Raw genomic sequence first — 27,917 nt, 5'->3', positions numbered from 1 at the left:
CAATGACCATTAACCAATGACAACTACAACTTTACGCCACTTACTATTGGCACTCCTAAACAAAAATTTCAAAACATTTTGCGCATTGAATGTGGTTTTTAGTTAAATGCAAATCTAACCGATCCAAATCGTCGATCACTGTACAAAGTGTACAAGATTACGATCATCCAATTGGTAATCACTATTACTATCCTATATCAGTGAATAGTGTGGATTTTCAACAACGCTTTAAGCTATGTCATACTTTTATTTTGAAAAATAAAATGTTCAGCAAAAAATTGATGAGCTCGCGATAAAAAAGCAATTTAAGTTTCTGACAATTAAGTTGCGTGAGTTAAGAAAAGTTACTAGTAATCAGTATGAAATTGCATATATGGGGCGCACGGAGACTGAATTTATGTGAACCTTTTTGAAGAGTCGCACTTTCCTAAACATATCTTAATTTGACAACCAAATCTGTTAACTTTTTCTTCTACTTCAAAGTCCAAAATAAAACCAAAACAAATAAAATATTTTGATTATTTTTATTTATTCATAACAACACAGGTTTATGCGTGCGGCAATATGAACATTTTACCAAAAAAAAGGCAAGAAAATTGTGTTTTCTTTTCAGAATCGATATAACATATTTTCTCTTAAAGATGGCATGTCCGTACCAAGGATAATATCGCTCGAGTGAGACGAGATGAAGCTGAGGCTGCTGAAAAGGAGCGTGAACGTATTCAAAAACAGGAATATGCGGTTAGTATTAAAAATATTCTTTAAAAAAAATGTGTGAAAACACCTGCAATAATATAAATGCAATCAATAGGAGAGTGAAGCCCGATTAAATGTGTTAAGATCCAAAGCAAACCCAGTAACCAACTGTGACTCTACATCAAAACCCGACTATGGTGCAACAGGAACAATTACCACACCCGATGGGCATGTTGATCTTTTCTCAGATTTTCAGTCACATATTAAAACTGTAAATAAGGAGCACGAAAAAGAAAAGAAAGAAGAACGAGAAAAGTATGAGAAACAAATAGGATATCTTACATATTTAGGTCAGGATACCAATGAGGCGTTAAAACTTCGTAGCTGGTACGAAAACCCACCAAAACGAACAGAAGTCGGTGAAATTGAAGTAGTTGAAAAGGATTTAAAAACAAAATACCTTCATGATCCACTCACTTTGATAAAGAAACTATTGCCAGAAGAGAAATTCAATAAAATTGCAAAAGCAGATTCGGAAACGGATCCACTTATAAATGAAACTGCATTAAAAAAACTACACAAATCAAAAAAGTTAAAAAAACATAAAAAGGAAAAAAAGATGAAAATAAAAAACAAGAAAGATGATAAACACGTCGACAACCAGAAAAAAATCGATGAGGAAGAGTCTCATAAGAAAGAACTTATAGATAGGTTAAGAAGGGAAAGACTCAAACGCGAAGCGCGAGAACGAGCTCGCCAGGAAGAACTCTTATGTCCGAAAGTTGAAAAACCTAAGACTGTAGACGAAGTTCGTGGCATCCCTCGAATAGTTCAAAAATACAACAGCCAATTTAATCCACAATTAGCAAAACAGAATATGGCCTAAAACAAAATAAACTGGAAGTAATTGGAATGGTTAAGTTGTCTAGAATGATCTACCATATAAAATCAGTGACGTTTATTTGATTATTTGTATTGTCATTAGAAGGATTAATTCTAAAAATAAAAATGTAGGTATATGCCTCAAATAAATTAAATATCAATCTTTACATTATTGTGACTTTCGTGTAAAACGTTTACGCTATCCAAATATTGATCTACTAAGGTACAGCGTTACCAATTCTAAATAAAGTGGAAGTAGTTTTTAGGAAAAAAGTGAAGTCGATTGGGAAAATGTAAGTAGATTTCAAAAATTAACTTTTTCATATTATTCCACATATTTTTAAATTACATTATTTCACAAAAAAAAAAAAAAATAGAATTATTTAAGCCTTCATATCATATAATTCAATATGTTAATGTGACATTTCTTAAATTAATTCTTGGTTGTTGGTAACGAAAACGCAAAGATTGGGCTCGTGTTGGTTAAATGAAATGACTAGGATATTTTGATTGCAAAGGACGAGTTCTACAAGAAATAGTTATTGTAATCGTAACACAATTTCAGTACATCAACAAACCTTTTACCTTTGTTTTTGGACAACTTGAAAATGTCTTTTCATATTGAAAACCACATTTTCATATTGAAAACACAAAATCAAATTCAAAATAACACTAGAGCACAACTTAACACGAATAACATTAACAAACAGAAAAGAAATAAAATGCACGACTGGTTCATCTTGCATTTCAATTTTGTAAAAAATGATGACCCATTTCCAAGATATCAAATTTCGAAAAAAGGTAATATTTTTATTTTTAATTCAAAATAGTTTAGTTCTTGAAAAACTTAAAAACAAAATAACGGTTTTATCTGAGGTACCCCTCTGGTGCAATATACAAATATTTTTTTATATTGAAAGAAGCCAATCTAAGAACACAAATTTTAGCAAGAATTTAAAAAAAACCATCGGTTTGTTTTTGAAAAATTCGAACTATCGATTTTTGACTGTACAAATTTGTATTGGGACTACTGTTATTTTTAGTTTGAAAGTAAACAAAAAAACAGGAAAGACATACAGACAAACCGAAAAAATCGGGGGACCCACTTTTTTTCGACTTCTCTACCATCGTAATGTCATGTTTGATTAAAATCTCGAATTTGTTTACGAATGCAAAACTTGAAATACAGGTCCTTTATGTCGAAAGTAAAAATGCAAAAGGGTTAAACTAGAATACATTACATACAACGGAACCTCACCGCAAATGCAAATACTCAAGCGATTTTTAATTCTCTGGAATGTTATAAGACTACACACAAGAGTGATAAGGAGAAAAGAGGACTAGATTCATTCTATTTTTATTATAATTGAAGTAGATCGAAAACCTTAACTTAAAAATGAAGTAGATTTAAATATTTTGATGGTGGTGCCAAGCAGGAAGTAGATTTTTAATTTATTTGAAAAAAAGAAGTAGATCTACTTCAATTAAAGTAAAGTGGTAACGCTAGTAAGGTATAGTTCTAAACTCAATTTGACCGATATTAAATTGTAAGGTAAAAAAACTCCTCATCACGTTTTGCTATGAACTGCATAAAGCCCCAACAGTTTACGACTTATATTCGAGGTCCAAACCTTGATCATACATTTATCCACTGTCATTTTTATTATGTATTTAATAATAACACAATTAATTTTAATTACAAATCTTATGAAGTATGAACAGAAATATAATATTTGCTTTGCACAGAAACATGACCTCAGGAACACACCCTAAAATGCTTAAACTTAAAGCAAGCGACTGTCCTTTTTTTGCATACAAATTATATTATCCACTTGTAAAATATTTGTAAAATATAAATAGGTGTTTATTTTATGTATTATTAACAATAGTACAATTATAACCATTTGTGGAAAGTATTTGTTAAACTTTTATAATATTCATAACAATATTCTGTGTGAGATAAATAAATTTAAAGTCAAAATCTTTCCTTATTAACTTACCATAGGAAGTTATTGTAATGGGTCCGATTTGTCAAATTGAAATTTTTTATATTTCTCGACGTTTCAAGGTCCCTAGAGTCGAAATAAAAGATTTTTAGAAAGATGTCTGTGCGTGCGTGTACGTACGTTCGTACATCCGTACGTCCGTTTTTTTCGTCGTCCATAGCTTATGAACCAGAAGAGATATCGACTTCAAATAAATTTTGTTGTACAGATAAAAAGGCAGAAAGATGAAGAAAGGACTCTCAAGAAAATTGCGTGGGTGGTTTTTTTTACCATAGCAGTTTGAAAAAAGGTAAACATTTTGGTTAACCCTAAATATCTTACGAACCAAAACGCTAGAGACTTGAATTAAGTTTTATATAATATATTGTAACGTGATATTAAAGAAGTATATTTTTGAAAAAAAACCATTTAACGTTTTTTTTTATAAATCAAAAAAACTGAACAAAATTTGTCACCTCCAAAATTTTACGACTGAAATATGATTTCATCTCCAAAATAATTTTGTGCAACGAAGAATAATGTTTTTAACATATGATCAAATTTTTAGAAAAATCGAATTGACAGTTTTTTTTTATAAAAAATAAAAATTTAAAAGAAATATTACTCGAAGTTGGTAAAAATTGAATATCGATTCAAATATCTTTTCAAAAACTTGAAATTTAGGCTTCAAACTTCTTATAAGAAATATTGTTTTCAACATTCTGACAAATGTTGAGAAAAATCGAATTGACATTTTTTTACAAAAATTAAAAACCTAAAAAAAACTTAACAAAAGTTGGTAAAAATTGATTTTCGACTTAAATATCTTTACAAAAATTTGAAATATTGGCTTCAAGCTAATTTTGTCTTATAAGAAATATTGTTTTCAACATTCGATACAATTTTGAAAAAAATCGAATTGACAGTATTTTTTACAAAAAATAAAACTCTAAAACTTGGTAAAAAAATTTACTTTCGACTCAAATAGCTTTTCAAAAATTAAAAATATTGGCTTCAAACTTATTTTATTTCACAGAAAATATTGTTCGATATTCAGTTATGTTTATATAAAAATCCAACAGTCCGTTTTTTCATAAAAAAATAAAATCTACGAAAAATGGTACGCAAAATTTGGTAAAAATTGATACGAGTACATATAGACGAACTTTTAAACAAGACAAATCGACAGACGGGATTTGAAGTTATCAGTGCTGGTCGCATCCCAGCCTCTTTTTTTAAAAATTCTTGAGTCGAAAATCATTCCTTATCAGTTTGTTGTTGTTTTAGTAGGTTTTCGTGTTGTAAATTGAACTTAATTACCAACAATATTTTCTATATAATGAAATAGTTTGATTTTAAAACCTATTTTTGCTAACGAAGTTTTTAGTCGAAAACCAATTATTAGGTATTTCTTGGAATGCGGCTTAAAACTTCTTCCACATTCAGAGGAAATATTCCGAATTTCTTAAAATCAGATCAGATTCAGCGTTATACCAAATTATTTTCATCATTTTAGATAATAATGGTGGAAAGTTTTCCTTTTGAATGTTTGTACGACGCCCGTCGGAATTGCCCTTCCATTCTGCCAACACTTTTCCCCAAGCTATTTTTAATGGCCGGAAAAGTGCCACATCAAGTGGCTGCGTGAAGTAGGTACTGTTGGCTCCAGGGGCAAAGTAACCCCAAAACAAAAATCAAGAAACTAACTCTTTTCGTCAGTGGCGCAAAGTTACCATCGCCGGGCAAAGTAAGCCCATGTTACGGTACCAATTTTAGTGGCATTAGTTTTTATTTCTTTTATAAATAAATACAGATTGGATTTTTCTTATCAAATTTAGCACAGAATGAAATCATTTTGAAGTCAATACCTTCATTTGTATCGAGAATCGAATATCGTTTTTTATCCATTTTACGTACTATTTCTTCTAGATTTTAATTTGTGTGATAAAACTTATTGTTCTATTTTTTGTAAAAATTTTACTGAATATTAAAAACAATATTTTCTACAAGATAAAATAAGTTTGAAGCCAATATCTTAAATTTTAAAAAAGATGTTTGAGCCGAAAATCACTTTTATCAACTTTTAGTAACGTTTTTTTAGGTTTTTATTTTTTATAACAAAAACTGTCAATTCTTCTCAAAATTTTACCAGATGTAAAAAACGTTATTCTTCCTTGCATACAATTATTTTGGGAATAAAATTATGTTGTTTGTAAAATATTCGAGGTGAAATTTATTTTTGTTCAGTTTTTTACTTGCGACATATAGGAGCTATATGGCAAGTCTTGAATTTGTGCAAAATTTCGAACCCGAGATCTTAATCAAACATGAGAAGTCGAAAAAAGTAGGTCCCACGATTCCGTCCGGACTGTTTTGTCTGTCTGTCCACGCTCCTACAGCCTAAACCATTGGGTCGAAGTCAAATTTGGAAGATAAGGTTTTGAGCAAATTCGCGTTAAGCTTTTTTTTTCATTTTTTGAAGGTCAAAACTAACAGTGGACCCCATAAACTTTGTTTGGTCAAAAAACGAATATTAAAATTTTCTCAAAAACAAACCGATCGAATTTTTAAAATTTTCTCTAAAATTTTATTTTTTAACTTGGCTTATTTTAATAAGAAAAACATATTTTTGTATTGCTTAGAAAAGGTAACGCACATAGAACCGTTATTTTGTTTTTAAATTTTCACAGCAACTTATGTATTGATTTCAATAATTTTTATTGCTTTAACAAAATTTGATCATCAAAAGTGCAATTTTTTATTGTTTGGATTTTTAAAAAAATATTGAATTTGTATTTTTCAAAACTGTATATCTCAAAAACAGGTCAACATTTTTTTACGAAATTCAAATGCGTATATTTAAAATCACTTAACAACTCCATATCAAAACTATTTTTAGAACAAAATTGAAAAATTTTATATACACAAAATTAATTAAAAAAATACCTCTCTAACGATTTTCAAAAAAAAAAAATTAAATCAAGGGTTTTTGATTTATAAAATGGCATTAAAATTTTTGAAGACAAACTTATTTTTAAGTAAAAATTTTGAATCTTAAAAAAGTTTTTTTTTTTTAATTTCTTTAGCTGTGTTAAATGTAACCCCCTTCCATCTCACCAAATCAAATCCTGTGCATGAGCGCATTATTTTGACAAAATTTTAATTATATTCCTATCTTTTATCCAGATTAATGCATTTGGTACACATTTATCTATTTTTATAACTATAACTATTGTAAATACCTATAAAGGCCGTCTAGCGCCACTACATTGGTACCATTGTATTTATGATTTAAAAATATTATTCTTTAAGACAAAGGTTGTTTCACACATATTTTACTTGCCTTCGCCTATATAAAAGAATAAATACTTAATAGAAGTTAAAGAAACGGGCCAGAAAGAGTATATGTATTTTCTATTAGAATCACTTGTTCTACGTATATACATTATACCAATATAGGTATTACCTACAACCTCTACAATTACTGCTTTGCTTATGTGACACTTTGTAACTAAAATCCAAAACGCACAAGAGCCTGACTGTAAAAAACACATAAATAGCAATTTCTTGTACCTGTTCGTATGCTTGTTTTTTTAACTTTAGCAAACTAATTAAACTGATCGTAATAACTCCATGTTTAAGCTGAAAGCTTGTAAGAAAAAGGGAATGTGGTTGGATTGTAGTAAGAACCTTCTACCACCAAAAACATTCCTTCATTATCATCATAAACATGTCTTTATCTATCTATCTGCATAAAGCAAATGAACTATTCTATATCCGTTTTAGACACCCACCTAACTACACAATTGAAACATACCTACATGTTCTGCCCCTTTCTTATTTTCAGATAATTTCTTTTCCATCCTGCTTCTTTTAATATGAAATTATTAAATAAAACTTTCCAAAGGAAAAAGCTTTGAACGAACTAGTTGAATACGCAAACAATTGTTTAGTTAAGTATGCTTACAAGTATTTTTCATTTTCGGGATGAATGTCCTAGGATGAGTTGTGTCTTGGGATGAATCACTCGGTTTTTTGACAAATCATATGGCATTTATATCTTTGAAGACAAACGTATTATACAGGTATGTATATTTTTAAATCTCATATAGATATTTTTTTAAACAGACCATTTGCATACAAGAGCAAGTTCGTGCGACCCAGTCGTGCATTTTATTTTTTTTTTATATACAAAAACCGTTAATTGAATTTTTTCAAACTTTCAGTAGTTTGTTATCACGTCACAATATATAATAAAAAATTTAATTTTATAAGTCGCTAGCGTAATTGGTTTGTGAGATAGTTTGGGTTAACCAAAATTAAAAAAAAAAAAATGTTTGAGAGCCCTTTCCCGAACGTACGCAAGCACGGACGCCTACACAGGCATCTCTCTAAAAATCTTTTATTAAGATTCTAGGAACCTTTGAATGTCGACAAAACGTCAATATTTCTTATTCGACCGATTACAATAACTTCCTATGGGAAGTTAATAATATTTTTCAGTTTAAACTAATCATAAGGTTGATAAAGTAACTTGTCATATGTACATGAATACAATAGTACATACATTTTGTTTAAATTAAAATTTTCGCTCAATTCTGTTTGTCTCATCTCTTTTGTATGTAAAGCTATTTGGGAAGACAAGTTGAAACCATCTCAACTATCTACTCTCAAAAATAAATAATTAAATTGCAATTTGTCGAATGCTGTTAATTTATTTATATCTACAACAAACTGCATATAAGTATTTACATACATATATACATAAGAGTGGTCCATCGGAAAGAAAATAATTTACTTATTTATCACTATTTATTTATTTTATTTTTGTTATACTTTAATATTAATATGTCGTGACATTGAATAATAAAAACCTGAGGTTTTTATCTAAGGTATTTTTATAAATAAGTTATATAATTTTTTTGATAATTAAGAGAAGCATATTAAATAGTTCAGCAGTTTAGTTACGAGTATATGACACAAATTTGTGACAACAGATTAGCGTGTAATTCGAACATAAACACGCAGTGTGTGATTACTAATTCGCAGGTTGTTTACAATAAAAAATCATCAATTTTTGCGCGATAAGGATTTCTATTGAATAAGCGGTAGGAAGTGGAGATTATATCGAAAAAGTCATTTGCAAATTATGAAAAATATAAATTAAAAAATTTGTACAAGTGTCCTGTTTAAACTTGCGAATTTGTAAATATTTAGTCAATTTCTAAGTAAATTCAGTAAACTTGTAACATATATGTACTGTTACAAGTTTACTGAAAAGACTTTATTATAAAGTTTGAACGTTGACATTACCACACGAATTGTTGCAAGCATCGAATCTTTTGAGGTAGTTTTCGACCATTTTTTGACATATATTGGGCAGTATCTCAATCACTACTTGACGAATATTGGTTTTTAAGTGCTCAAGAGTTAATCAGCCCTATCATGAATTCCATCGTAATCGGACATTTATACGAATCCCGAAAAACTGTATCATGAAATCCGTTCGTAGTGGAAAATCTCATACAATTTTGCATTACGAACGGATTTCATGATACAGTTTTTCGGGATTCGTAAAAATTTTCGATTACGATGGAATTCATGAAAGGGCTGATGGATTTATCTGCATAAACACGGTTTTTCGCGTAGCCCCACAAAAAAAAGTCCAGCGGTGTCAAATCGCATTATCTTGGTGGCCAGTTGATATCGCCACGACGAGAAATTACGCGTCCAGGAATTGTCTCTAGCAACAAAGCCATATTCGGTCGAGTTGTGAGGCATGTGGCACCGGCCAGGTTCATACAACATAAGGGACTTCATTTGCAGTCAACTTCATTTTTTGAACGTAAATTTTGACCAAGGCCACTAGTTTGTTTTTTAAGTGTCATGAATTTCAAATTTAGAACTTTACTTCTCAAACCTCTACGTTCGGTTTATAGTACAAAAAGTACCAACAAATTACTGTCTACAAAAGACTACTTAGGCAAGCTACAAGTCCATCACGATTTGTATTTTGTATTGTAAGGAAATATTAGTTGTTTATTTTCCAAAATGATATCATGGAGTAATAAAAAATAATTTTCAGTTCAGTGAAAAAACATTATCAACTGTCATTTTTATAGAAGTAGACTTGACTTGTTAGTTAGGGAGATTTTTCTTGGCTAACTTTCCAGTAAACTTTCCATTAAAGTTGCCTTAATTGGAATGTAATTTTTTGGCCAATCGGATACTAGAAACTTGCCTTACTTTTAAGTCCCTCATGTCGTCTGAACCTGCCCACCGTCTCGTGGAAACCACATATTTTTCAAATCGTATTGTTCAAAAGCAGGCAAAAAAAGTCGGTCATCATGTGCTCATAGAGTTCCGAATTGACGGTGGTGGTCGTTCCATTGTCGTTTTCGAAGAAGTAAGGCTAAATCACACCTCCGGACTAAAGAGCGCACCAAATAGTAGTCAGCTGAATTCAGTTGTTATGCGAGCTTTACTTTATTTGTTGATCCAAATGCAAAATAAGCCATAATGTGACGTAAGACAGTCCTTATTCCTGAGAACAACGAGGTATCGACACATTTTTATGCGTTGTGCGATAGCTAAGCTATCCACTTTCGTAGGCCCATCACACTACACACGGCGAAGCAGCGGTGCAACATATTTGAATGCACTCAAGTTAGCTTTTCTGTCAGATCGCAATGTGGAGCTGACGTTGGCTTGCAGCAGTGGAAGTGCATAACAAGAAAAGAATTATTTTGTACGTACCTAGTGCATTTGAACTGTTGTTATTGGTGTAGTGGAAACATCCTTTTTTTGAGTGCACATCGACTATAAAAAGGAATATTTCCTTAAAACGTAAAGCTTCACCGCGCGTAAAAAAGATAAAAGATACAATTATGTGCTGGATATATATACAATTAAATACATAAAGTATTATACTTTGAACAGTTTTTATAACCTGAGGGTAATTTAAAAAATGTGAAATAATTGATAACAACTTACGATAACAAAATTATGAGAATGATCATAATTCAAAACTTCCAATAAAATTATATTTTTTGCTAGATCTAAACAAAATTTGTAAAAGTATTATCAAATAGCCACCTAATAATTTCTCATTTCAAATATGAACACGAAGGATTAGATACAAAAAGTAATTAATTAGCCATTTTAATTTGTTTAGTGTGATCATTAAAATACGAACCACCCTAATATACTTAGTTCGCTGTGTATGTTAGGTCTGATGTATTTAAATAATAATCAAAACAATGGCAAATCAAGTACTTAGATTACCACAAACTTTTCCTATTGTAATCGATGGTCTTTTTTGCCAAGAAATAACTTATAGTTCGATAGGAAACAAGCTATACGCTTCGAGTTCTGACAGTAGTTTTTCTCACCCGCCTTGTGATGTAAAGAGATCATAGAAGGGAAATATCGACAAGACAAGAGCAATAAAGAATAATGAATGTTTGCTCGGTAGTCTGGTGAAAGCACGTGCTGTGGGTAGTCGAATTCGGAAATCTGTACAACTCTCAGAAGAAATTTTGACGCCGTGACTGAGAGGACCACGGGCATGACATTTCGATTTTGTGTTCAACTTTTGTGTTTAATTTAAGTTCATATATGTTGCAAATTTACTGCTGAGAGTCCTTTTTAAGTGTCATAATTAAATTTGAAATATCCTGTTGAAACAATGGAACTCAATAGTGTCTCCTCGACAAATCCTGTGAGTTTTTGAAATCTGTCTTTCCTTATGAATTCTTAAGTTATGAAGATCAATCAAACAGAAGTACGACTAAATAGTTAATTTTTTTTATTTTATTTTTATTTGTGTCATTTGCAAATCATGGCTTTTTGTTATTTCTTTTTGGACGCTTTATTTTATTTTACTCTAATTATAATTTTCGTTTTTAAACATGTGTTCATAATTACTAACAAAATTATTGTTGTTGCATTGCTCTTACAGTTTTGAAGGTCAGCACACTTACCTAATTGATTTTTCGCGATCTTTAAATCTTCCTATATGAATGAACATTTCACATATGGATGCATGTATAAACAACGTAAATTATAAATTAATAACTACATACATACATGCATATGTATGTAAAAGTCACTTTTACTTTTTTAGAACTTTAAATACTTGATTGGTCTGTCTATCTGTCAATTTGTTTAAAACTTTAACTCATAACAATATTTTGTGTCAGATAAATAATTTGAAGTCAATATTTTTTCTTATTTCTACTTGAGTCGAAACCCATTTCGTATCAGTTTCTTTGTGTTGTTTTTGTAGGCTTTCGTGTTTTGTTAAAAAAAGATGTCAGTTGAATTTTTCTTGGAAAATAACTGAAAAATTGATTTCAAGATCTATTTTTGTTAACGAGATTTTCAGTCCATTTCTTTTTTATACACGAGATATCGAGAACCGAAAATTAATTCATTATCAAATCAATTTTGTGTACTATTTTTTATAGATCTTAATTTTTTTGAAAAAAAAAACTGACTATCGGATTTTTATAAAAAAAATTCTGAATGTCTGAAAACTATTTTGGCGATAGATCGTTTTTTTGTTTGTAAAATATTTGAGGTGACAATTATTACTTTTCAATTTTTTGATTTATAAAAAAACCATTAGTTGAATTTTTTTTCAAAATTTTATTAATTTGGTATCACTTCACGATATATAATATAAAATTCAATTAAAGTCGCTATCGTTATTGGTTCGTGAGATATTGTGGGTTAACCAAAATTGTCACTTTTTTAAAATTGATATGATACAAAAACCGCCAACTCAAATTTTGAGAATCCCTTCTGCATTATTAACTGTATAACAACATTTATTTGATGGCGATATCTCCACTGGTTCTTAAAATATGGAAGACGAAAAAAGTTTCCCGAACGGACGGAACTACGCACATACATACGTACACACGCACCCTTAGACATCTCTCTAAAAATCTTTTATTAAGATAGACCATTGAATTTTCAGAAGCTTAAATGATTTCGTCTAAGGATAATGTATATTCAGCGTAGAACCGAAATAGCTTTAAGAAGCTAAATTTGCTTGTTCGGTTGGGGCCCAGGTATGTATAGGTCGACTCCGGACTATAGCATTAGCTATAGATAATAAGCAGCTTCGCGTGTTAGAATTACGAAACGTATAGTACACGATCATATGTATATTTAAAATATAAAATAAATGTATGTTAATGAATTCGATAATTTTAAATTTACCCACACTAAATTATACAAACTATATGAAAACAGCCATATCTAATTTCTACACGACCCTTTTTATATCAAAAACGAATAATTGATTATTATTTACAATTTGTTTGTTTTTCTTTTATAAAAATGTAATAAAAAATAATTGATATTATCTCAACTCATAAATATTAATGATCCTTAATCAATTCATCTTCTTGTTAACCATTTACACTCAATTAATTACAAATGAAAATTGTATAGTCGGCAAAATCATACACCATTATATTTATTATAAACTTTCCAAAAATGTAAATTGATCAATTGAGTAATTGTTCTAGTCAGTACATTGTTATAAGTAAAACATTGAACACATAAAATATAATTAATGCACATTTTTTAAATGACTTATCTACAATCAACATCAGAAATTCCAATCGGGGAACACCTCGTCAATGCCTCTAAAATTATAAGGAATGAATTTGTTAAATTTATTTCATTCAAAATATTTTTTTTGTGATCGTGTAGAACGAACATGGGTAGCTGAAACTTCATCCATTTATGGAAAAATATATACATATATTGACAAATATAACCTATGCCTTTGATTATAAGTGTTGAGAATAGAAGAAGTGTTTCGATATTAGTGACTTCTACCACTTAAGTGGTATTTCTACCAAATTTTTTTGTTTCTGAAATTCTACCACCTCCAACCCGAAATCTACAACCAAAATAATTTGACTATTATATCATTGTATTGCTGTATAGACATATTGGAAAATCTTTGTGGGACATATATTTTTACAACTGTCATAGATCAAAAAAACAAAAAGATTTAATAAACTTTCAGAAGGCACTTGGTGTCGATTAACATCAAATTTAAAAAGTTTGTCAAACTCAGAAATATAGTATTTAGAGCAGTGGAACTCCTTATTTTATTTTATTTTTTCATTTTAAGTTTATTTGAAGAGCATTATCCTAAGGCTACCAGAATTTTCAATTTTCTAGAAAATACAAAACATTATTTGAGTTTTATTGTCTTAAATTTAAAAATAATTAACGACTTGAACAGAATATTACAATCTGAGATAACACCAATCCACCACTTAGTCAAAAGTATGAAATCTTTTAAGTTGAACTTAATTAAAAATTTCACAAAACAGGAAAATATTGACATAAATACCGATGTTAAAAATCCAGAAAACTAGTTGCCATACTCTCAAATGTATTTTGGGTTACATTTTGAAGAATATATGTATACTAGAAAATGAAATTGCTTAAAATAAAATCATGGAATTAGGAAAAGTTATTTGCAGCTATTATGTTGAGTTATGTGTACAAATTCAACTACGATTTACTTTTAGTAACGAAAAAGTTAATGTATTCAAATATTTGGATCCGGAAAAAGTAATTGCTGGAACAATGCCAAGACTCATATTTTCCGGGAGACGCTGCAAACATTGAACTGCTTAATGTTGAGTGGAGAAAACTCATAAGCGAGTTTAAAATAATAGAAAGTTTCAAGAATGATGACATTATACAACAGCGGATTTTTCTTAAGAAATTGAAAGAGGGATCTAATTTTCGAAAACTTGTCATTGTACATGTTATAACTTTATTGTTTACCACATAGTAGCGCAATACCAATTCAAAGATGGTTCTTAAATAAAATAATTATTTTATCGGTTGTGAGCAAGATATGTGATTATAACACTAATTTGAATGGACTGATTTTGTTTTGTTTTTTTACCACCTTTCTATCACCTTTTTTTGGGCTATTTACCACAACTTTAATTTTTCAAAGTCCCATCACCGGATATACCCAAATTAATTCTGTACAGTGCTGGACAGAGAATTAATACAAAATAAGATTCCAAATAAGCCAGATTATTATTTTTGCTTGTTTTTGAAACGTAATTAATTGAAATTTTTTGTATTTAATGTTGAGCAAACTTAATAAAAAATAATGATAATTGAAGAAAATAGCAACAAAAAAACGTTTTCCATCGGAGCCCAAACGGTTAAACATGGACTCCAAAATAATAGCGTATTCTGTAGCGAACGTTAGTCTAGATAAAATATATCAAAAGAATTGAGGCCAAATTGCAAGAATTGGCCTTATTTCACTTTTACAAAGTGTAATAAAGCCATTTTTCAACACTTGGTTTTATTAAACTTAAACAAAGTGGAATAAAGCCAAATTTGGTCAACTTGTGGTTTGTCATTAATGCAAAGAAACTTTGTATACACTCAACCCCGGCCCAACCTCAACCTGGCCCAAATCCTATGCCCAGGCAAGGGAATGCTGCCCCCTAACACACCTCATAATAGTTTAACCTTATTTTACTTTGACAGAGTACAATATGACCAACTGCTGAAAATTGGTATTATTGCATTTTTGTAAAGTGCAAGTTTTAAAAGTTGGTCTTATTTCACTTGGCCTCATTTCACGGCACATTCTTCTATGGATTGTTCTGCTGCCTAATGATATTCATGGTGTTTATGCACTTTATCTGGAATTTCAGCTTATGTCACAAACGGATTCTTTTTGCATAAGCAGCCAGTATTCTATCATTAGCAGAAATTGTCTTTTTTGGTGGCGGGTTTCTTCGGATGTCATTGGACGTGTCATGAGTTTCATAAATCTATTGGCATTGTAGACTAAATTTCTTGACCGTCTCACTAGGTTTGGAATTTCTTGATTTGTTTTTTCATGGCTTTGATGATTTTTCTGAGATAAGTGTTCAAGACTGTTGTCGGCCCATCTAGAGAAATAATATTTAAAATTGTACTTTACAACCTCTAGAAAAACTTTCTTTACAATATTACAGTTATTTTACAATTTACACACAATTTCAACAAATTGTGTTGGTTCTCCGGCCAAATAAACTTTAATACCCGTGGCATGATGGTGTGTGCGTTGGACTGTCATGCGAGAGGTCTTGGGTTCAATCTCTGCCTGTGCCATCTAAAGTTGTTTGCACTGGTACTGCCTATTGCGAGGAATTGACAAATTTTCCAAGAGTAATTCTTGTCATGAAAAGTGCTTTCTCAAAATAGCCGTTCGGATTCGGCTTAAAACTGCCACTTCCATCCCTAAAAAGATTACACGCACACAGGAATGGTTAAAAGTCGTAAGTCACTAGGCCCAAATTCTCAAAATACTGTAACGCAATATAATTTATTTTTTATTTATAATGGCGATCTAATTTTATGGAGTAATACATAATTATGTGTAAATAACTGCAAATTTCCAAAGATCAGAGGTTTATACAGCATAGTTAGTGAGAGTATGAAAAGTTTTTAAAAATTTTTTGTCAACTAGTAATAGGATTTTTACTAAACCGAAGTATTAACTGATAGTTCTCTGTCCAACACTGTAGGCATACTGTAAAATCTCTCTTTAGAGAATGTACATTTGTAATTGTTATATTGTTCATACAAACTTTGCATGTCTGCATGTTTAGTTTTCATTATCGAATTCACAAAATCGTTTTAAAACAAAGACATTTAAAAGAACTCAAATTTTGTAGTCAAAAACTACTTCGAATTTTTTAAACCCTCCGCAGTCAAGAAAGAAATAACTTATAAAGGTAATAATTTAAAAACCTTTACTTCCTTAAATTTATTCTCGACAAACAATTATGTTAACCAATTAACTTCAAAAGCAATGAGGGCGTTAACGTGGTGAAAAAAAAAAACAAATAAATAAGTAACTGAGCTTTTTGCATTGCAAATCATCGTAATTATATTTAATGGCTCAATTTTTTAGTATAGTTATCATAAATCTGAACTGGTATGTAGTAATAAGTGATGAAATCTTTTATTAATATGCCTTTAAGCAATAAATTAAAATTTATGATTACGATTTTAATACAAAATATACCGTTTATTTAAACAAAACATATCATGTTGTTGTTGAAGTAAATAAAATGTATAGACTATATATCCAGCTATGGCAAACTATACATGATGGGTATATAATTATTTCTGAAGTTTGTGAATACATAATATATACCCATGTAGAATTTAAAAAATTATTTGAAATGGATCCTTTATTCTATTAAAGACCAAATTATCTGAGTTCTGGTTTATTTTTTAACTTACAATCTTTGTTAACAAAAAATAAAGAAGAATAAGAAGATACAGTTTATAGTAATTTTGTCTTTATATATAAAATTATATAAATATTTGTTTGTTTATTTTGATCGAATTATCTTACACAATAAGATACAATATCTTTTAAGATAGCGCAAGTTTCAGTATTAACATACTATTTAAAAATGTTCATGATGTTCAGTAAAAAAAAACTGATTAACATTGCCAAAGAAAGATTCAAAAACTAATACAAACAAAATGCAAAATTACTTTATGATAAATTAAATGAAAAAGAAAGAATAGTTGATTAACAATAGAAAGGTAATACAATTAGTTAAATATAAAAAAAAGTTTATTATCGAGAGTCTCCAAAGTATTGTCTAAAGGTGGGTTTCCATTTGAATGTAAACGTGCTGCAAGTCGCTCTCAAGCTGCTCTCGAGAGCGATCTCGTAAGTGGTCATAGTCTGGGGAGTAGCTCGCGGAGAGTTGACTAATTACTCTCGACATTCGATCTTTTTGAAAGTGGACACATGTGTTTACCACTATCCGAGATAAGCTCGCGGAATACCAACACAGTTCGTATTCTGCGAGTAGCTGTCGAGAGTAAACATGTCAAAGCAGTGCAAACTTTGACTTTTTTTTGCATATAAATTTGATTTGAATACACATTTTTAAGTTATTGTAATGGGTGCGATTTGTAAAATTAAAATTTTTGACATTTCTCGACTTTTTAAGATCCCTTGAGTCGAAATAAAAGATTTTAAGAACGATGACTGTGCGTGCGTGTGTACGTTCGTTCGTACGTCCGATGTTTTTTCGTCGTCCATAGCTCAAAAACTAGTAAAGATATCGACTACAGAAATGTTGGTTAACCCCAAATATCTCACGAACCAAAAACGCTTGAGACTTGAATTAAATTTTATTTTATAAATTTTAACGTGATTCCAAACAAGTACATATATTTTATAAAAAAAAACAATTAACGGTTTAAAATTGTACGATTAAAAAATGATTCTATATACAAAACAATTTTATGCAAAGAAGAATAACGTTTTTAACATATTTCTTTTAACAAATTTTGAAATAAATCGAATTGATAGTTTTTTTATAAATAATAAATAAATATAAAAAATACTGTTTTCAACATTCGGTAACATTTTGAGAAAAATCTATTTAACAGTTTTTTTGCAAAAAATAAAAACCTAAAAAAACAAAACTTGGTAAAAATTTACTTTCGACTCAAATAGCTCTTTTAAAATTAAAAAATATTGTCCGATAATATGCTAGCAGAAGAAATCTATCAAGTGGACACGATTATGAGAGTACTCTCAGCAAGAAAACTCTCAATTTTAAAGCAGAGAGCTCGCGATAGCAAAACTTCTAAAAATTGGCTCTCAAATGAACAGTTTCCCGAGAGTTGCTCTCGAGATTTAACTCGGTGTGTACGTCGATCATATCTTAAGAACCAATAGAGATATAAACTTCAAATAAATTTTCTTATACAGATAATACATAATGCAGAAAGGACTCTCAAGAAAATTAAGTGGATGGTTTTTTACCATAGCAATTTAAGAAAAAAGTGAAAATTCTGGTTAACCAAACATATCTCACGAACCAATAAGTCTAGCAACTTATATATATAGAAACCTAAAAAAACATTACTAAAAGTTGATAGAAATTAATCTTCGACTTTTTTAAAAAAAAAGAGGCTGGGGTGCGACCCACACTGATAAAAGTTTGTAAGTTTTCGTCTTGGGTTAAAAAAGTTGTCAGTTGAATTATTCTTTGAAATTTTAAAATTACCAACAATTTTTCACATAAAGAAATAGTTTAGTCTGAAAATCTAGTTTTGTTAAATAGATTTTTAATTGAAAACAAGAGGCATTTCTTAATTTTTTGCAAATTGGATGAATGAAATTAATTTGAGAGATATCAAGAACCGAACATTTCTTAATTTTTTGCAAATTGGATGAATGAAATTAATTTAAGAGATATAAAGAACCGAACATCAATTTTTACCAAATTTGCGTACATTTTATTTTTTTTTATGAAAAAACAGACTGTTGGATTTTTATAAAAAAAACTACTGAACATTGAAAACAATATTTTCTGTGAAATAAAAAAGTTTAAGGACAATATTTTTAATTTTTAAAAGCTTTTTGAGTCGTAAATACATTTCTACAAAGTTTAGTATTGTTTTTTTTTCGTTATGGTTTTATTTGTTTATATTGGATAGAAAATCAATTTTTACCAACTTTTATTAATTAATTTGTTAATGTTTTTAGTTTTTGTAAAAAAAACTGTCGATTCTATTTTTCTCAAAATTTTTCAGAATGTTGAAAACAATATTTCTTATAAGTTAAAATTAATTTGAAGTAATAATCTCAAATTTTTTAAAAGAAATTTGTGTCGAAAATCAATTTTTACGAACTTTTGTTCAATTTTCTTTTAAGTTTTTGTGTTTTGTAAGAAAAACTGCCAATTCGATTTTTGTCAAAATTTATCCAAATGTTCAAAACAATATTTTTTCTATGTTCAAATTAGTTGAAAATTATCTAAAATTTTTTGAACAGATATTTGATGCGAAATTCAATTTTTATCAACTTTAAGTATTGTTTTTTTTAGGTTTTTATTTTTTGTAAAAAAAAACTGTCGATTAGAATTTTCTCAAGATTAGAATTTTCTCAAAATTTCGTTGCACAAAATTGTTTGGAGATGAAATAATTTTCTATTCGTAAAATTTTTGAGGTGACAGATTTTTTTTTCTGTTTTTTTTTTTTTTTTTTTTTGATTTATAAAAAGAACAGTTAATTGTTTTTTTTTTCCAAAAATATATTGGTTTTTTATTATGTTACAGTGTATAATATAAAATTTAATTCAAGTCTCTAGCTTCATTACTTCGTTAGATATTTAGGGTTAACCAAAATGTTCACCTTTTTTTCAAACTGCTATGGTAAAAAAACCACCCACGCAATTTTCTTGAGAGCGCTTTCTGCATCTTTCTGCATTATTATCTGTAGAAGTCGATATGTCTTCTGGTTCATGAGCTATGGACGTTCATGAGCTACACACGCATGCACAGCCATCTTTCTAAAAATCTTTTATTTCGACTCTAGGGACCTTGAACCGTCGAGAAATGTCAAAATTTTCAATTTGACAAATTGGACCCATTACAATAACTTCATGGGAAGTTAAAATTTACGATATTGCGTTTAAACTAATTGTATCTTATAAAATATATGGTTTTCAACATTCAGTAAAATTTTTGGGAAAGATGGAAATGACAAAGTATAAAAAACATAACTAAAACTTGGTTAAAATTGATTTCCGACTTAAACATCTTTTCAAAAATTAAAACTATTGGACTCAAACTAATTTCATCTTACAGAAAATATTGTTTTCGAAATTAAGTAAATTTTTTATAAAAATCCAATAGTCAGTTTTTTCATAAAAAAAATAGAAAGCAAAATTGGAAAAAATTCGTTAAACTAGGAATACATCAGATATCAGTACTATTCTTAATCTTTTTGGGGCTTCGCTATTGATTTTTGTAACTTATCTAAATATCCCAAAACATATCTTGGGTTTAGAATATGTCTTTAAATATGAATTAATTAAAGTGTTGAAAAGCACTACTGTTTCTTTGTTTATATTTCTTATATATATGTTAATCTCTAATTATTATATTTTCATTTTCAATTACTGGCATAAGGGTTCGCACATTGCAATCCAATTAACTTCAATTACTTATTATTGAAATATATTTGTCTGTCTATTATTAGAATCAACCATACACTAATTGATGGAATACATATTTACAATCAAACTTTTTAACGTCATCAAATCGGATTCTAAAGTTTGATCTAGCAATAAAGTTTGATGTGGGGGGATGATTTATTGCATCAAATTTAAAAAGAAACATTAGGTTGTTGTCCGTTGATTTAAAAAAAAAAACAAAATCGTATTCGTTTCTTAATATCTACGGGTTCTATTCTAACCTCCTCTTCCTGAGCCGGTGGCATAGAGTTGTCCTAACGAAGCCCGAAAAATATTTAAAGAGAAGAATACCAAAAATAAAATATATGAAATTTTTGATGATCTAATCTTATAATCTAATCTCATATTATTAGCAATCATTTTATCCTTGTGCGTTTTTCTTATTAATTTGTTTGAAAATTATCTCATTTCAATTTTTTTTAGGATTTGAATTGAGTTAGTTTATTTCAATCGATTATATATATCGTGACTTACATGGCCTACCCTTCTCCATTGTTTCACCACTGTAGATAGCAATACATTTTGGTTACGTAATAATAAGAACTAAAATCAAGTTTCCCTTAACTATAATTAATTATAATAAAATGATTGAAAGGTTCATCTCATTATTGCGCATTTGAATAGAAGACATTAAATTCATTGAAAGTATTGTTGATTTTAATTTATTATGTGATAATTTATTAGTTGCCATATTTTGCGTGAAATAAAATAAATTGTGTAATGTTATTTTCCGATAAATTAATTTATTGTATTTTAAGATCGATGGGAACCACCACAAATCTAACACCGATACGGTTCATCACCGAACAACACCCGAGCCCCCAAAGCTTCTATATGGAATAAACGACAATCCACCATGGTATTTGAGTATTTTTCTAGCCTTTCAACACTACCTCACAATGATTGGTGCTATAGTATCGATTCCATTTATCCTGACACCTGCCTTATGCATGTCTGATGAAGATCCAAATCGAGGTGTTATAATTTCGACGATGATATTTGTGACAGGCATTGTGACAATGTTTCAGGCGACTTGGGGTGTCCGCTTACCCATTGTCCAAGGTGGAACAATTTCTTTCCTTGTACCAACATTGGCTATCTTATCCTTGCCTCAATGGAAGTGCCCACCTGCTGATGAATTCAAACAAATGGATGATGATGATAAGCAAGAATTGTGGCAGGTACGCATGCGAGAACTGTCAGGTGCAATCGCAATATCGGCATTACTTCAAGTATTTATTGGTTACACGGGATTGGTGGGGAAAATACTCAAATATGTCACACCTCTGACAATCGTCCCTACGGTTTCGTTAGTGGGCCTAACGTTGTTTGAACATGCAGCCTCTTCAGCGTCAAAACATTGGGGTATTGCAGTGGGGTACTTATATACTTTAAATACATATTAAAATGAATGTTGTCTCTAATAATACTTTAATATAAAGAACAACAGGTATGTTAACGTTATTCTCCCAAATAATGGTCAATATAAGTGTTCCTATTGTGGCATACAGAAAGGGTTCTGGTCTTGAAGTTCGTCAGTTTCACCTTTTTAAGCTGTTTCCTGTAAGTTAACGGAGTGAATATATCGATGTGAAGCCATGTATTATTTTTATAACCTAAACATTAAAGGTTCTTCTAACAATAGCCATTATGTGGGGCTTATGTGGTGTTCTTACGCTAACAGGTGTTTTTGAAGAAGGACATCCTGCAAGGACAGATGTACGTATCAAAGTTCTTGCAGATGCTTCTTGGTTTTATGTTCCTTATCCTGGACAGTTTGGAATTCCTACCGTTACGCTTTCAGGTAAAACATAATTTTGTTTGCTATTCTTTATTTGTTGTTGATTGTTTGTGTTCAAGGCGTCTTGGGAATGATGGCTGGTGTCCTTGCGTGTACAGTGGAGTCCATTAGCTACTATCCAACAGTTTCACAAATGAGTGGTAAGTAAAAAATTACATTACAGTACATAAATTGCTCAAGTGCACATATTAAGAGTACATAATTAAGGTTGTTAAAATAAAACTATTAAATGGTAAATGCTAAATAAAATATCACAAGAAATAAAACTGGAACATAACGTACCTACGCAAAAAACATACCTGCAGCAAGTTCCACATGAACATTTTAAAAGTGACCGTGTAAGAGATTTTTCAATAACTTTTCCAAAAAATTAAAAATTTCATTTTGTACTAACGTCGTCGTTTTATCTTATACCTATAAAGCTAAAAAGTACCCGTGGTGCGACGGTTATAGGTCGTAGGACCAGAAGTCTTCGGTTCAATCCCTGCTTGTGATACATACATTTTTTTTACGGGTACTGCCTCTTGTCATGAAACCTGCTTTCTTAAATATGCCATTCGGATTCAGCTTTAAAATTGTAGGTCCCATCCGTTTCTGTCAACATTATTCGCAAACAGAAATGGTTGAGAGTTGTAAATTACTGGACAATAGTTCTCAATTGACTGTTGCACAATATCTGTGCATCGATTTTATACTAGTACTATAATTGCATTAAAAAACAGCAACTTCTAGTTTTTCCAATGAAAATGTATTGCAACTACAATTCGCTTGAATTATGTAATTCTACAAACATTATTATTTTGTTGGAATTTTGTAGTGCTACAAATACTATTATTTCAAATGTACTGAAGTTTTTTTAACGTTACAACAAACCACCGTTTTAATGCAGAATAATTTATTGTGTGTGTTTCTTTTGTTTTATTTTTGTTTTATTTTTTTTTTACATGTGCTATCCAACAAATGAAGTTTAGGTTGAATAACACTTCAATTTCTTACGGCATGCATAGCAAAATAATTGTATTTTATATTTACTCTATAAATTTATAGACGAACCAAACAAATAAAAGTAACAGCCCCATAAAAATAAAGTCAAATAACAAATTGTTCGTTGGTATGTACAATGTACAAACTTTCGCATGTCATTATAGATATTTAAATGCCAAAAAGATTATTAACACGTTTGCTATGAAGATATATAGGCTGATAACCGATTAAGATGTAGGAAATATTTATCTGATCATGCTGTAGAAATATAATTTATTACTGCTTAGAATCGCTTTACGCATCGATTCCTGAACAGAAAATATGTGATAAAGTACATTACTTTATAAGTCTTCGTGACGTTAGTTACTTCGCTTACATCTCAAGTAAGCCCAAACCTAATTAAATGATTCACACCAATTTGGAAACTAGAAGAATACACCAAAAATTCTCAAAAAATCCTCGAAAACAAAATTCAATGATAAATGACGTTTATGACTTGTGACACAGTTTTGCACCAAATTTGTGGCTTAAAAACTCTTTATTTAGTCATACTTGCTTTAGGCAAAAGGGAAATGAAGCTGTGTTGCCGGTTTTCATCAATTATAGGCCTTATTTCATTTTGTCAGAAAGAAATAACACCGAAACAGAATTTAGCTTACCATTCGTGCCCGTCGATATTTTTAAATGTTCACCTTAATATTAATAACAACATTTTGTGTAAAATAAAAAGAGGTGTAATTCCATATTTTTCTTTATTCTCGAAATCTTAAGGGGAAAACATTTGTAAGTTCTAAGTTGTTTTGGAGGTTTTTTTTTTTGTTACAAAAGTTTTCAATTGGATTTGATTTCCCTTTTGTTCCCCAGGTATTTTATGCAAAACCCAATTTTTATCAATTTTTACCAATTTTTAACACTTGTTAAGGTTTTTATTTCTTAAAAAATAATGCTGATTCGATTTTTCCCAGAAAATTACCTTATGTCAACAACAACATTTGTTAGGGTGTATCAAATAGTTCTAAATTGAATACCGTCACTTATTCTTCAGATATTCGAGTCAAAAATCAGTATATTAACCGATTTGGTGTAGTATTTTTAAATTCGCATAGGAAGCTATTGTAATGGGTCTGATTTGACGAATTAAAAATGTTGACATTTCTCTACGGTTTAAGGTCCCTAGACCTTGTTTTTTTACCATATCAATTTAAAAAAGTGGCTGCGATGCGACCCACTCCCGTCTATCGATTTGTTTTTCTTAAAACTTTAATAAAATGATCATAACAATATATGTATGCAGGTTTTCGTGTTTTGTTAAAAAAGTTGTCAGTATAGTGAAAAACACAAGGAGAGCAACACAAATGTTGGGGAAAATCGTCTCCAAGTTCTAGGAACAAAAAGCTTAGAGCTGAAGGTTTGCTTCACAAATGTGTTTCAGATGAATTATTTCTTCTTTTAACTCTTGGACACATGCGAGTTATACTTTTAGATGAACCTTATAGCGGAGTTTTTAATCTCATTTTAGTCCATTGTTGAAAACTGCCATAAAAATGAAAATGCAGCATACAAATTTTGTATCGTATACCGACGAGAAATTCCAGATAAAATTGAATCAAAAGTTGTTTTTCTTAAAATGTATTTCTACGTCTGTTTGAATTTGCTCTCCGGCTTCTCGATTTTCTCCAAAATGTCTCTTTAATTGCCTTTTTCGGTTAGATGGAAACGATTCTGGAAAATCCCCCAAATCAAGTAGCAAATGCTTTGCATTAAGATAAAATTTAATAACATCCGTTTCGAATGAAGTTCAAATCTAAGATCAAGTTGTCGAGATTTCGAATTTCAACGTTAATAGTCATGTTTCTGGCTTGAAGAATGATACTTCTTTCATTTAAATCGCTAAGAACCTTGCACCTAATCGACGACATCATTTGAGCATATATTTTAAAACGCCGTTTACATCTCTTCGAGCTTCAGCAGTTAAATTAATATCACTTAAGGCTTTTAATGATGTTCTAAAGTTTTTCAGATGATTTGCAAATGGTTTCACTGCCTCAATTCTAGCTGACCATCTTATATCGGAAAGTTTGTAAAGGGATCCGGGCACATTTTTTTTAAGAAGTTCATAATGTTGGGCACTGCTGCTAAACAAGTTGAAACAGTTTTGAACAACACCAAAAAATGTGATTGCGTCAGTACAAAATTCAGTTGAATCGACTCCACAAAAGTTAAGGCTGTGAATTGCACATGGTGAATACACGGCATTCGGATTTTTGTTTAAAATATGACTTGGGGCACAATTTTCAAAATAAAATGAATTTGAAATGTACGTTGAATCAAACAAGGCAAGCTTTTGACTGATTGATTATGGTAGATAACCGACTGCGAAAGCATGAATGATTTTAATTGTTCGGGGCTCGGGCCCCTAAAAAGAAGTGGGAATAGGAATGTTGATGATGAATGTAGAGTTTATTGAAAAAAAAAACACTGTCCTCATTGCTTTCAATTCTACGGGCCACTAGAAAATTCTGGGCCCGGAGGCGTTTCATCCCTTTTCCCCCTCTCCACGGGGCTGCTTGGACAAATACAGATTGGAAGTTTCTAAGAAAATCAAGCACAAAATGAAATCATTTAAATTTTTATGAAGAAAAATTAACTGTCGGATTTTTATAAAAATATTATTGAATGTCGAATACAATATTTTCTTGAAAATAATATTAGTTTGAAGTTAATATTTTAAATTTGTAAAAGATATTTTAGTTGAAAATTAATTTTTACCAAGTTTTAGGTTTTTATTTTTTGTAAAAAAAACAACCCAATTCTTTTATTTTAAGTTGTAATGTTCAAAAATGTAGAACTATGTACATAACTGAGTTGATTTTGTACTAAACTCGATCTTATTCCATGTAACCGCTAATAAGACCTCTACAGCTTTATCATAGATCCCGTCGGAGAATTTTCGTACTATATACGATAGAAAAAAATGAGCATAGTTTCAGTCGTAACTAAAATTCTGACACACACCAAATTTTGGGACAAACAAAGATTAATTTTGAAGAAAGATATCAAACTTTTTGTTGCTATCCGTAGAACGAATTTCTTTTTAGTTCTGGTTCCAGAGCATGATTAGATTAGATTTGATGTATTTAAATATAATGCATCTAAGCCGGAAGGAAAGAAATTTGTTTTATTTTGCGGTTAAATATTATTAGTTTCAGTGAAATCTAAAAATTGTGCCACCTAGCCCAGAGTTGTTTTCAATTAACCATAAGTTTTAAATTTATATCTTAATTTTCAAGAATTAAAATTAACTTTCATATCAATAATACAACCAAATTGAATAAATACAAAGAACTTCGTAAACCTTAGCCTTTTTGATGATCAAAATGAATTTGAACTCAGTATTTTTACAACTATTTTTTGTGCACTTAATGAATTTCAAGTTTCTATAATAATGCAATTTTTAATATTTTAGGAGCCGACTCACCTCCATTGCATGCTATAAACAGAGGAATTGGTACAGAAGGTCTTGGTACCATGTTAGCTGGTCTGTGGGGCGCTGGCAATGGAACCAATACATTTGGTGAAAACGTCGGTGCTATTGGAGTCACGAAGGTATTATTTCAAGGTTTGTTTATATCCCATGTTATGAACTTTGTAACCTATATATCTAGGTTGGAAGTCGTAGAGTTATTCAATGGGCTGCAGTCATAATGCTCCTTCAGGGTATAATTGGGAAATTTGGAGCAGTTTTTATTATGATACCTGATCCGGTTGTGGGAGGAATTTTTTGTGTGATGTTCGGCATGATTACTGCATTTGGACTTTCTACTTTGCAATATGTAGATCTAAGATCGGCACGAAATTTATATATCCTTGGTCTTTCAATGTTCTTCCCAATGGTGTTATGTCGTTGGATTCAACAACATCCGGGGGTTATCAAAACTGGTAATGATACATTGGATTCAACTCTGTCCGTTTTGCTTGGAACAACCATTTTGGTGGGTGGTCTGTTGGGATGTTTCTTAGACAATATAATTCCAGGTTTGATTTATTACAATTTCAATCAAAACAGTTTTATCTTAATTTATTATTATTTAGGTACACCCGAAGAGCGTGGTTTGATTCAATGGGCCAATGAAATGCCACTAGGTGGTGATGAAGAAAAGACAGAACACTCACCTGACTATGATTTCCCCTATGGAATGAGTTTACTAAAGAAGTAATATTCTCACGACACTATATTAATATCTATATAATTATTTAAAAAAAATTCTTTTGTTGCAATTTCAGATGGAAATGGACATATTATGTTCCATTCCTTCCCACATACAAATTGAAGAAGCAGAACTAGATTTCGAGCTGCCTAAATTTGTTTTTTAGTAATAGATCCATTTGTACTTAAGTATATTTTGTTTTACAAAAAATAAAAGATTTAAGAATAAAATTTATTAGCTGAGATTTGTAAGTCACTAGGAACTAGTTCTCAACGGATTGTTGCGC

The 27,917-nt window shown here is 30.2% G+C and overlaps 2 protein-coding genes across 4 annotated transcripts; both read left to right on the top strand.

The window, feature by feature from the left end:
* The first annotated feature begins 435 nt into the window (after positions 1–435).
* On the top strand, positions 436–2,207 carry LOC129939467 (leukocyte receptor cluster member 1 homolog). 2 transcript variants are annotated; one of them, XR_008780543.1, is made up of 4 exons: positions 436–587; positions 642–741; positions 812–1,706; positions 1,802–2,207. XR_008780543.1 is itself a non-coding variant. In XM_056047490.1 (3 exons), the coding sequence occupies exons 1-3, from the start codon at positions 565–567 to the stop codon at positions 1,580–1,582; spliced, it is 894 nt and encodes a 297-aa protein (XP_055903465.1). In that variant the 5' UTR covers positions 436–564; the 3' UTR covers positions 1,583–1,739. The 2 variants fall into 2 exon arrangements, 1 of the variants encoding a protein (XP_055903465.1); XM_056047490.1 differs by lacking the exon at positions 1,802–2,207 and having other exon boundaries at positions 812–1,739.
* An 8,749-nt stretch (positions 2,208–10,956) lies between these two features.
* On the top strand, positions 10,957–27,865 carry LOC129938790 (solute carrier family 23 member 1). Of its 2 annotated transcripts, none has more exons than XM_056046546.1 (9): positions 10,957–11,346; positions 21,397–22,016; positions 22,081–22,201; positions 22,268–22,442; positions 22,499–22,579; positions 26,890–27,029; positions 27,089–27,458; positions 27,516–27,636; positions 27,708–27,865. In XM_056046546.1, exons 1-9 carry the CDS (start codon positions 11,326–11,328, stop codon positions 27,766–27,768), a joined length of 1,710 nt encoding a protein of 569 aa, XP_055902521.1. In that variant the 5' UTR covers positions 10,957–11,325; the 3' UTR covers positions 27,769–27,865. The 2 variants fall into 2 exon arrangements, with proteins under 2 accessions (XP_055902521.1, XP_055902520.1); XM_056046545.1 differs by having other exon boundaries at positions 10,960–11,283.
* Positions 27,866–27,917: the final 52 nt, after the last annotated feature.

This window comes from Eupeodes corollae, chromosome 1, assembly GCF_945859685.1.
Source record: "Eupeodes corollae chromosome 1, idEupCoro1.1, whole genome shotgun sequence".
Classification (NCBI taxonomy): Eukaryota; Metazoa; Arthropoda; class Insecta; order Diptera; family Syrphidae; genus Eupeodes; species Eupeodes corollae.
This window is presented reverse-complemented; position numbering and strand designations above follow the sequence as displayed.

Coding starts and splice junctions, on each gene's coding strand:
- LOC129938790 (XM_056046545.1), top strand. CDS start 11,251: ATGGAACTCAATAGTGTCTCCTCGACAAATCCT. Junction 22,202..22,267: donor ACCTTTTTAAGCTGTTTCCT/GTAAGTTAACGG, acceptor TAAACATTAAAG/GTTCTTCTAACAATAGCCAT. Junction 22,443..22,498: donor TCCTACCGTTACGCTTTCAG/GTAAAACATAAT, acceptor TTTGTGTTCAAG/GCGTCTTGGGAATGATGGCT.
- LOC129939467 (XM_056047490.1), top strand. CDS start 565: ATGAACATTTTACCAAAAAAAAG. Junction 588..641: donor AACATTTTACCAAAAAAAAG/GCAAGAAAATTG, acceptor TTTCTCTTAAAG/ATGGCATGTCCGTACCAAGG. Junction 742..811: donor TTCAAAAACAGGAATATGCG/GTTAGTATTAAA, acceptor TGCAATCAATAG/GAGAGTGAAGCCCGATTAAA.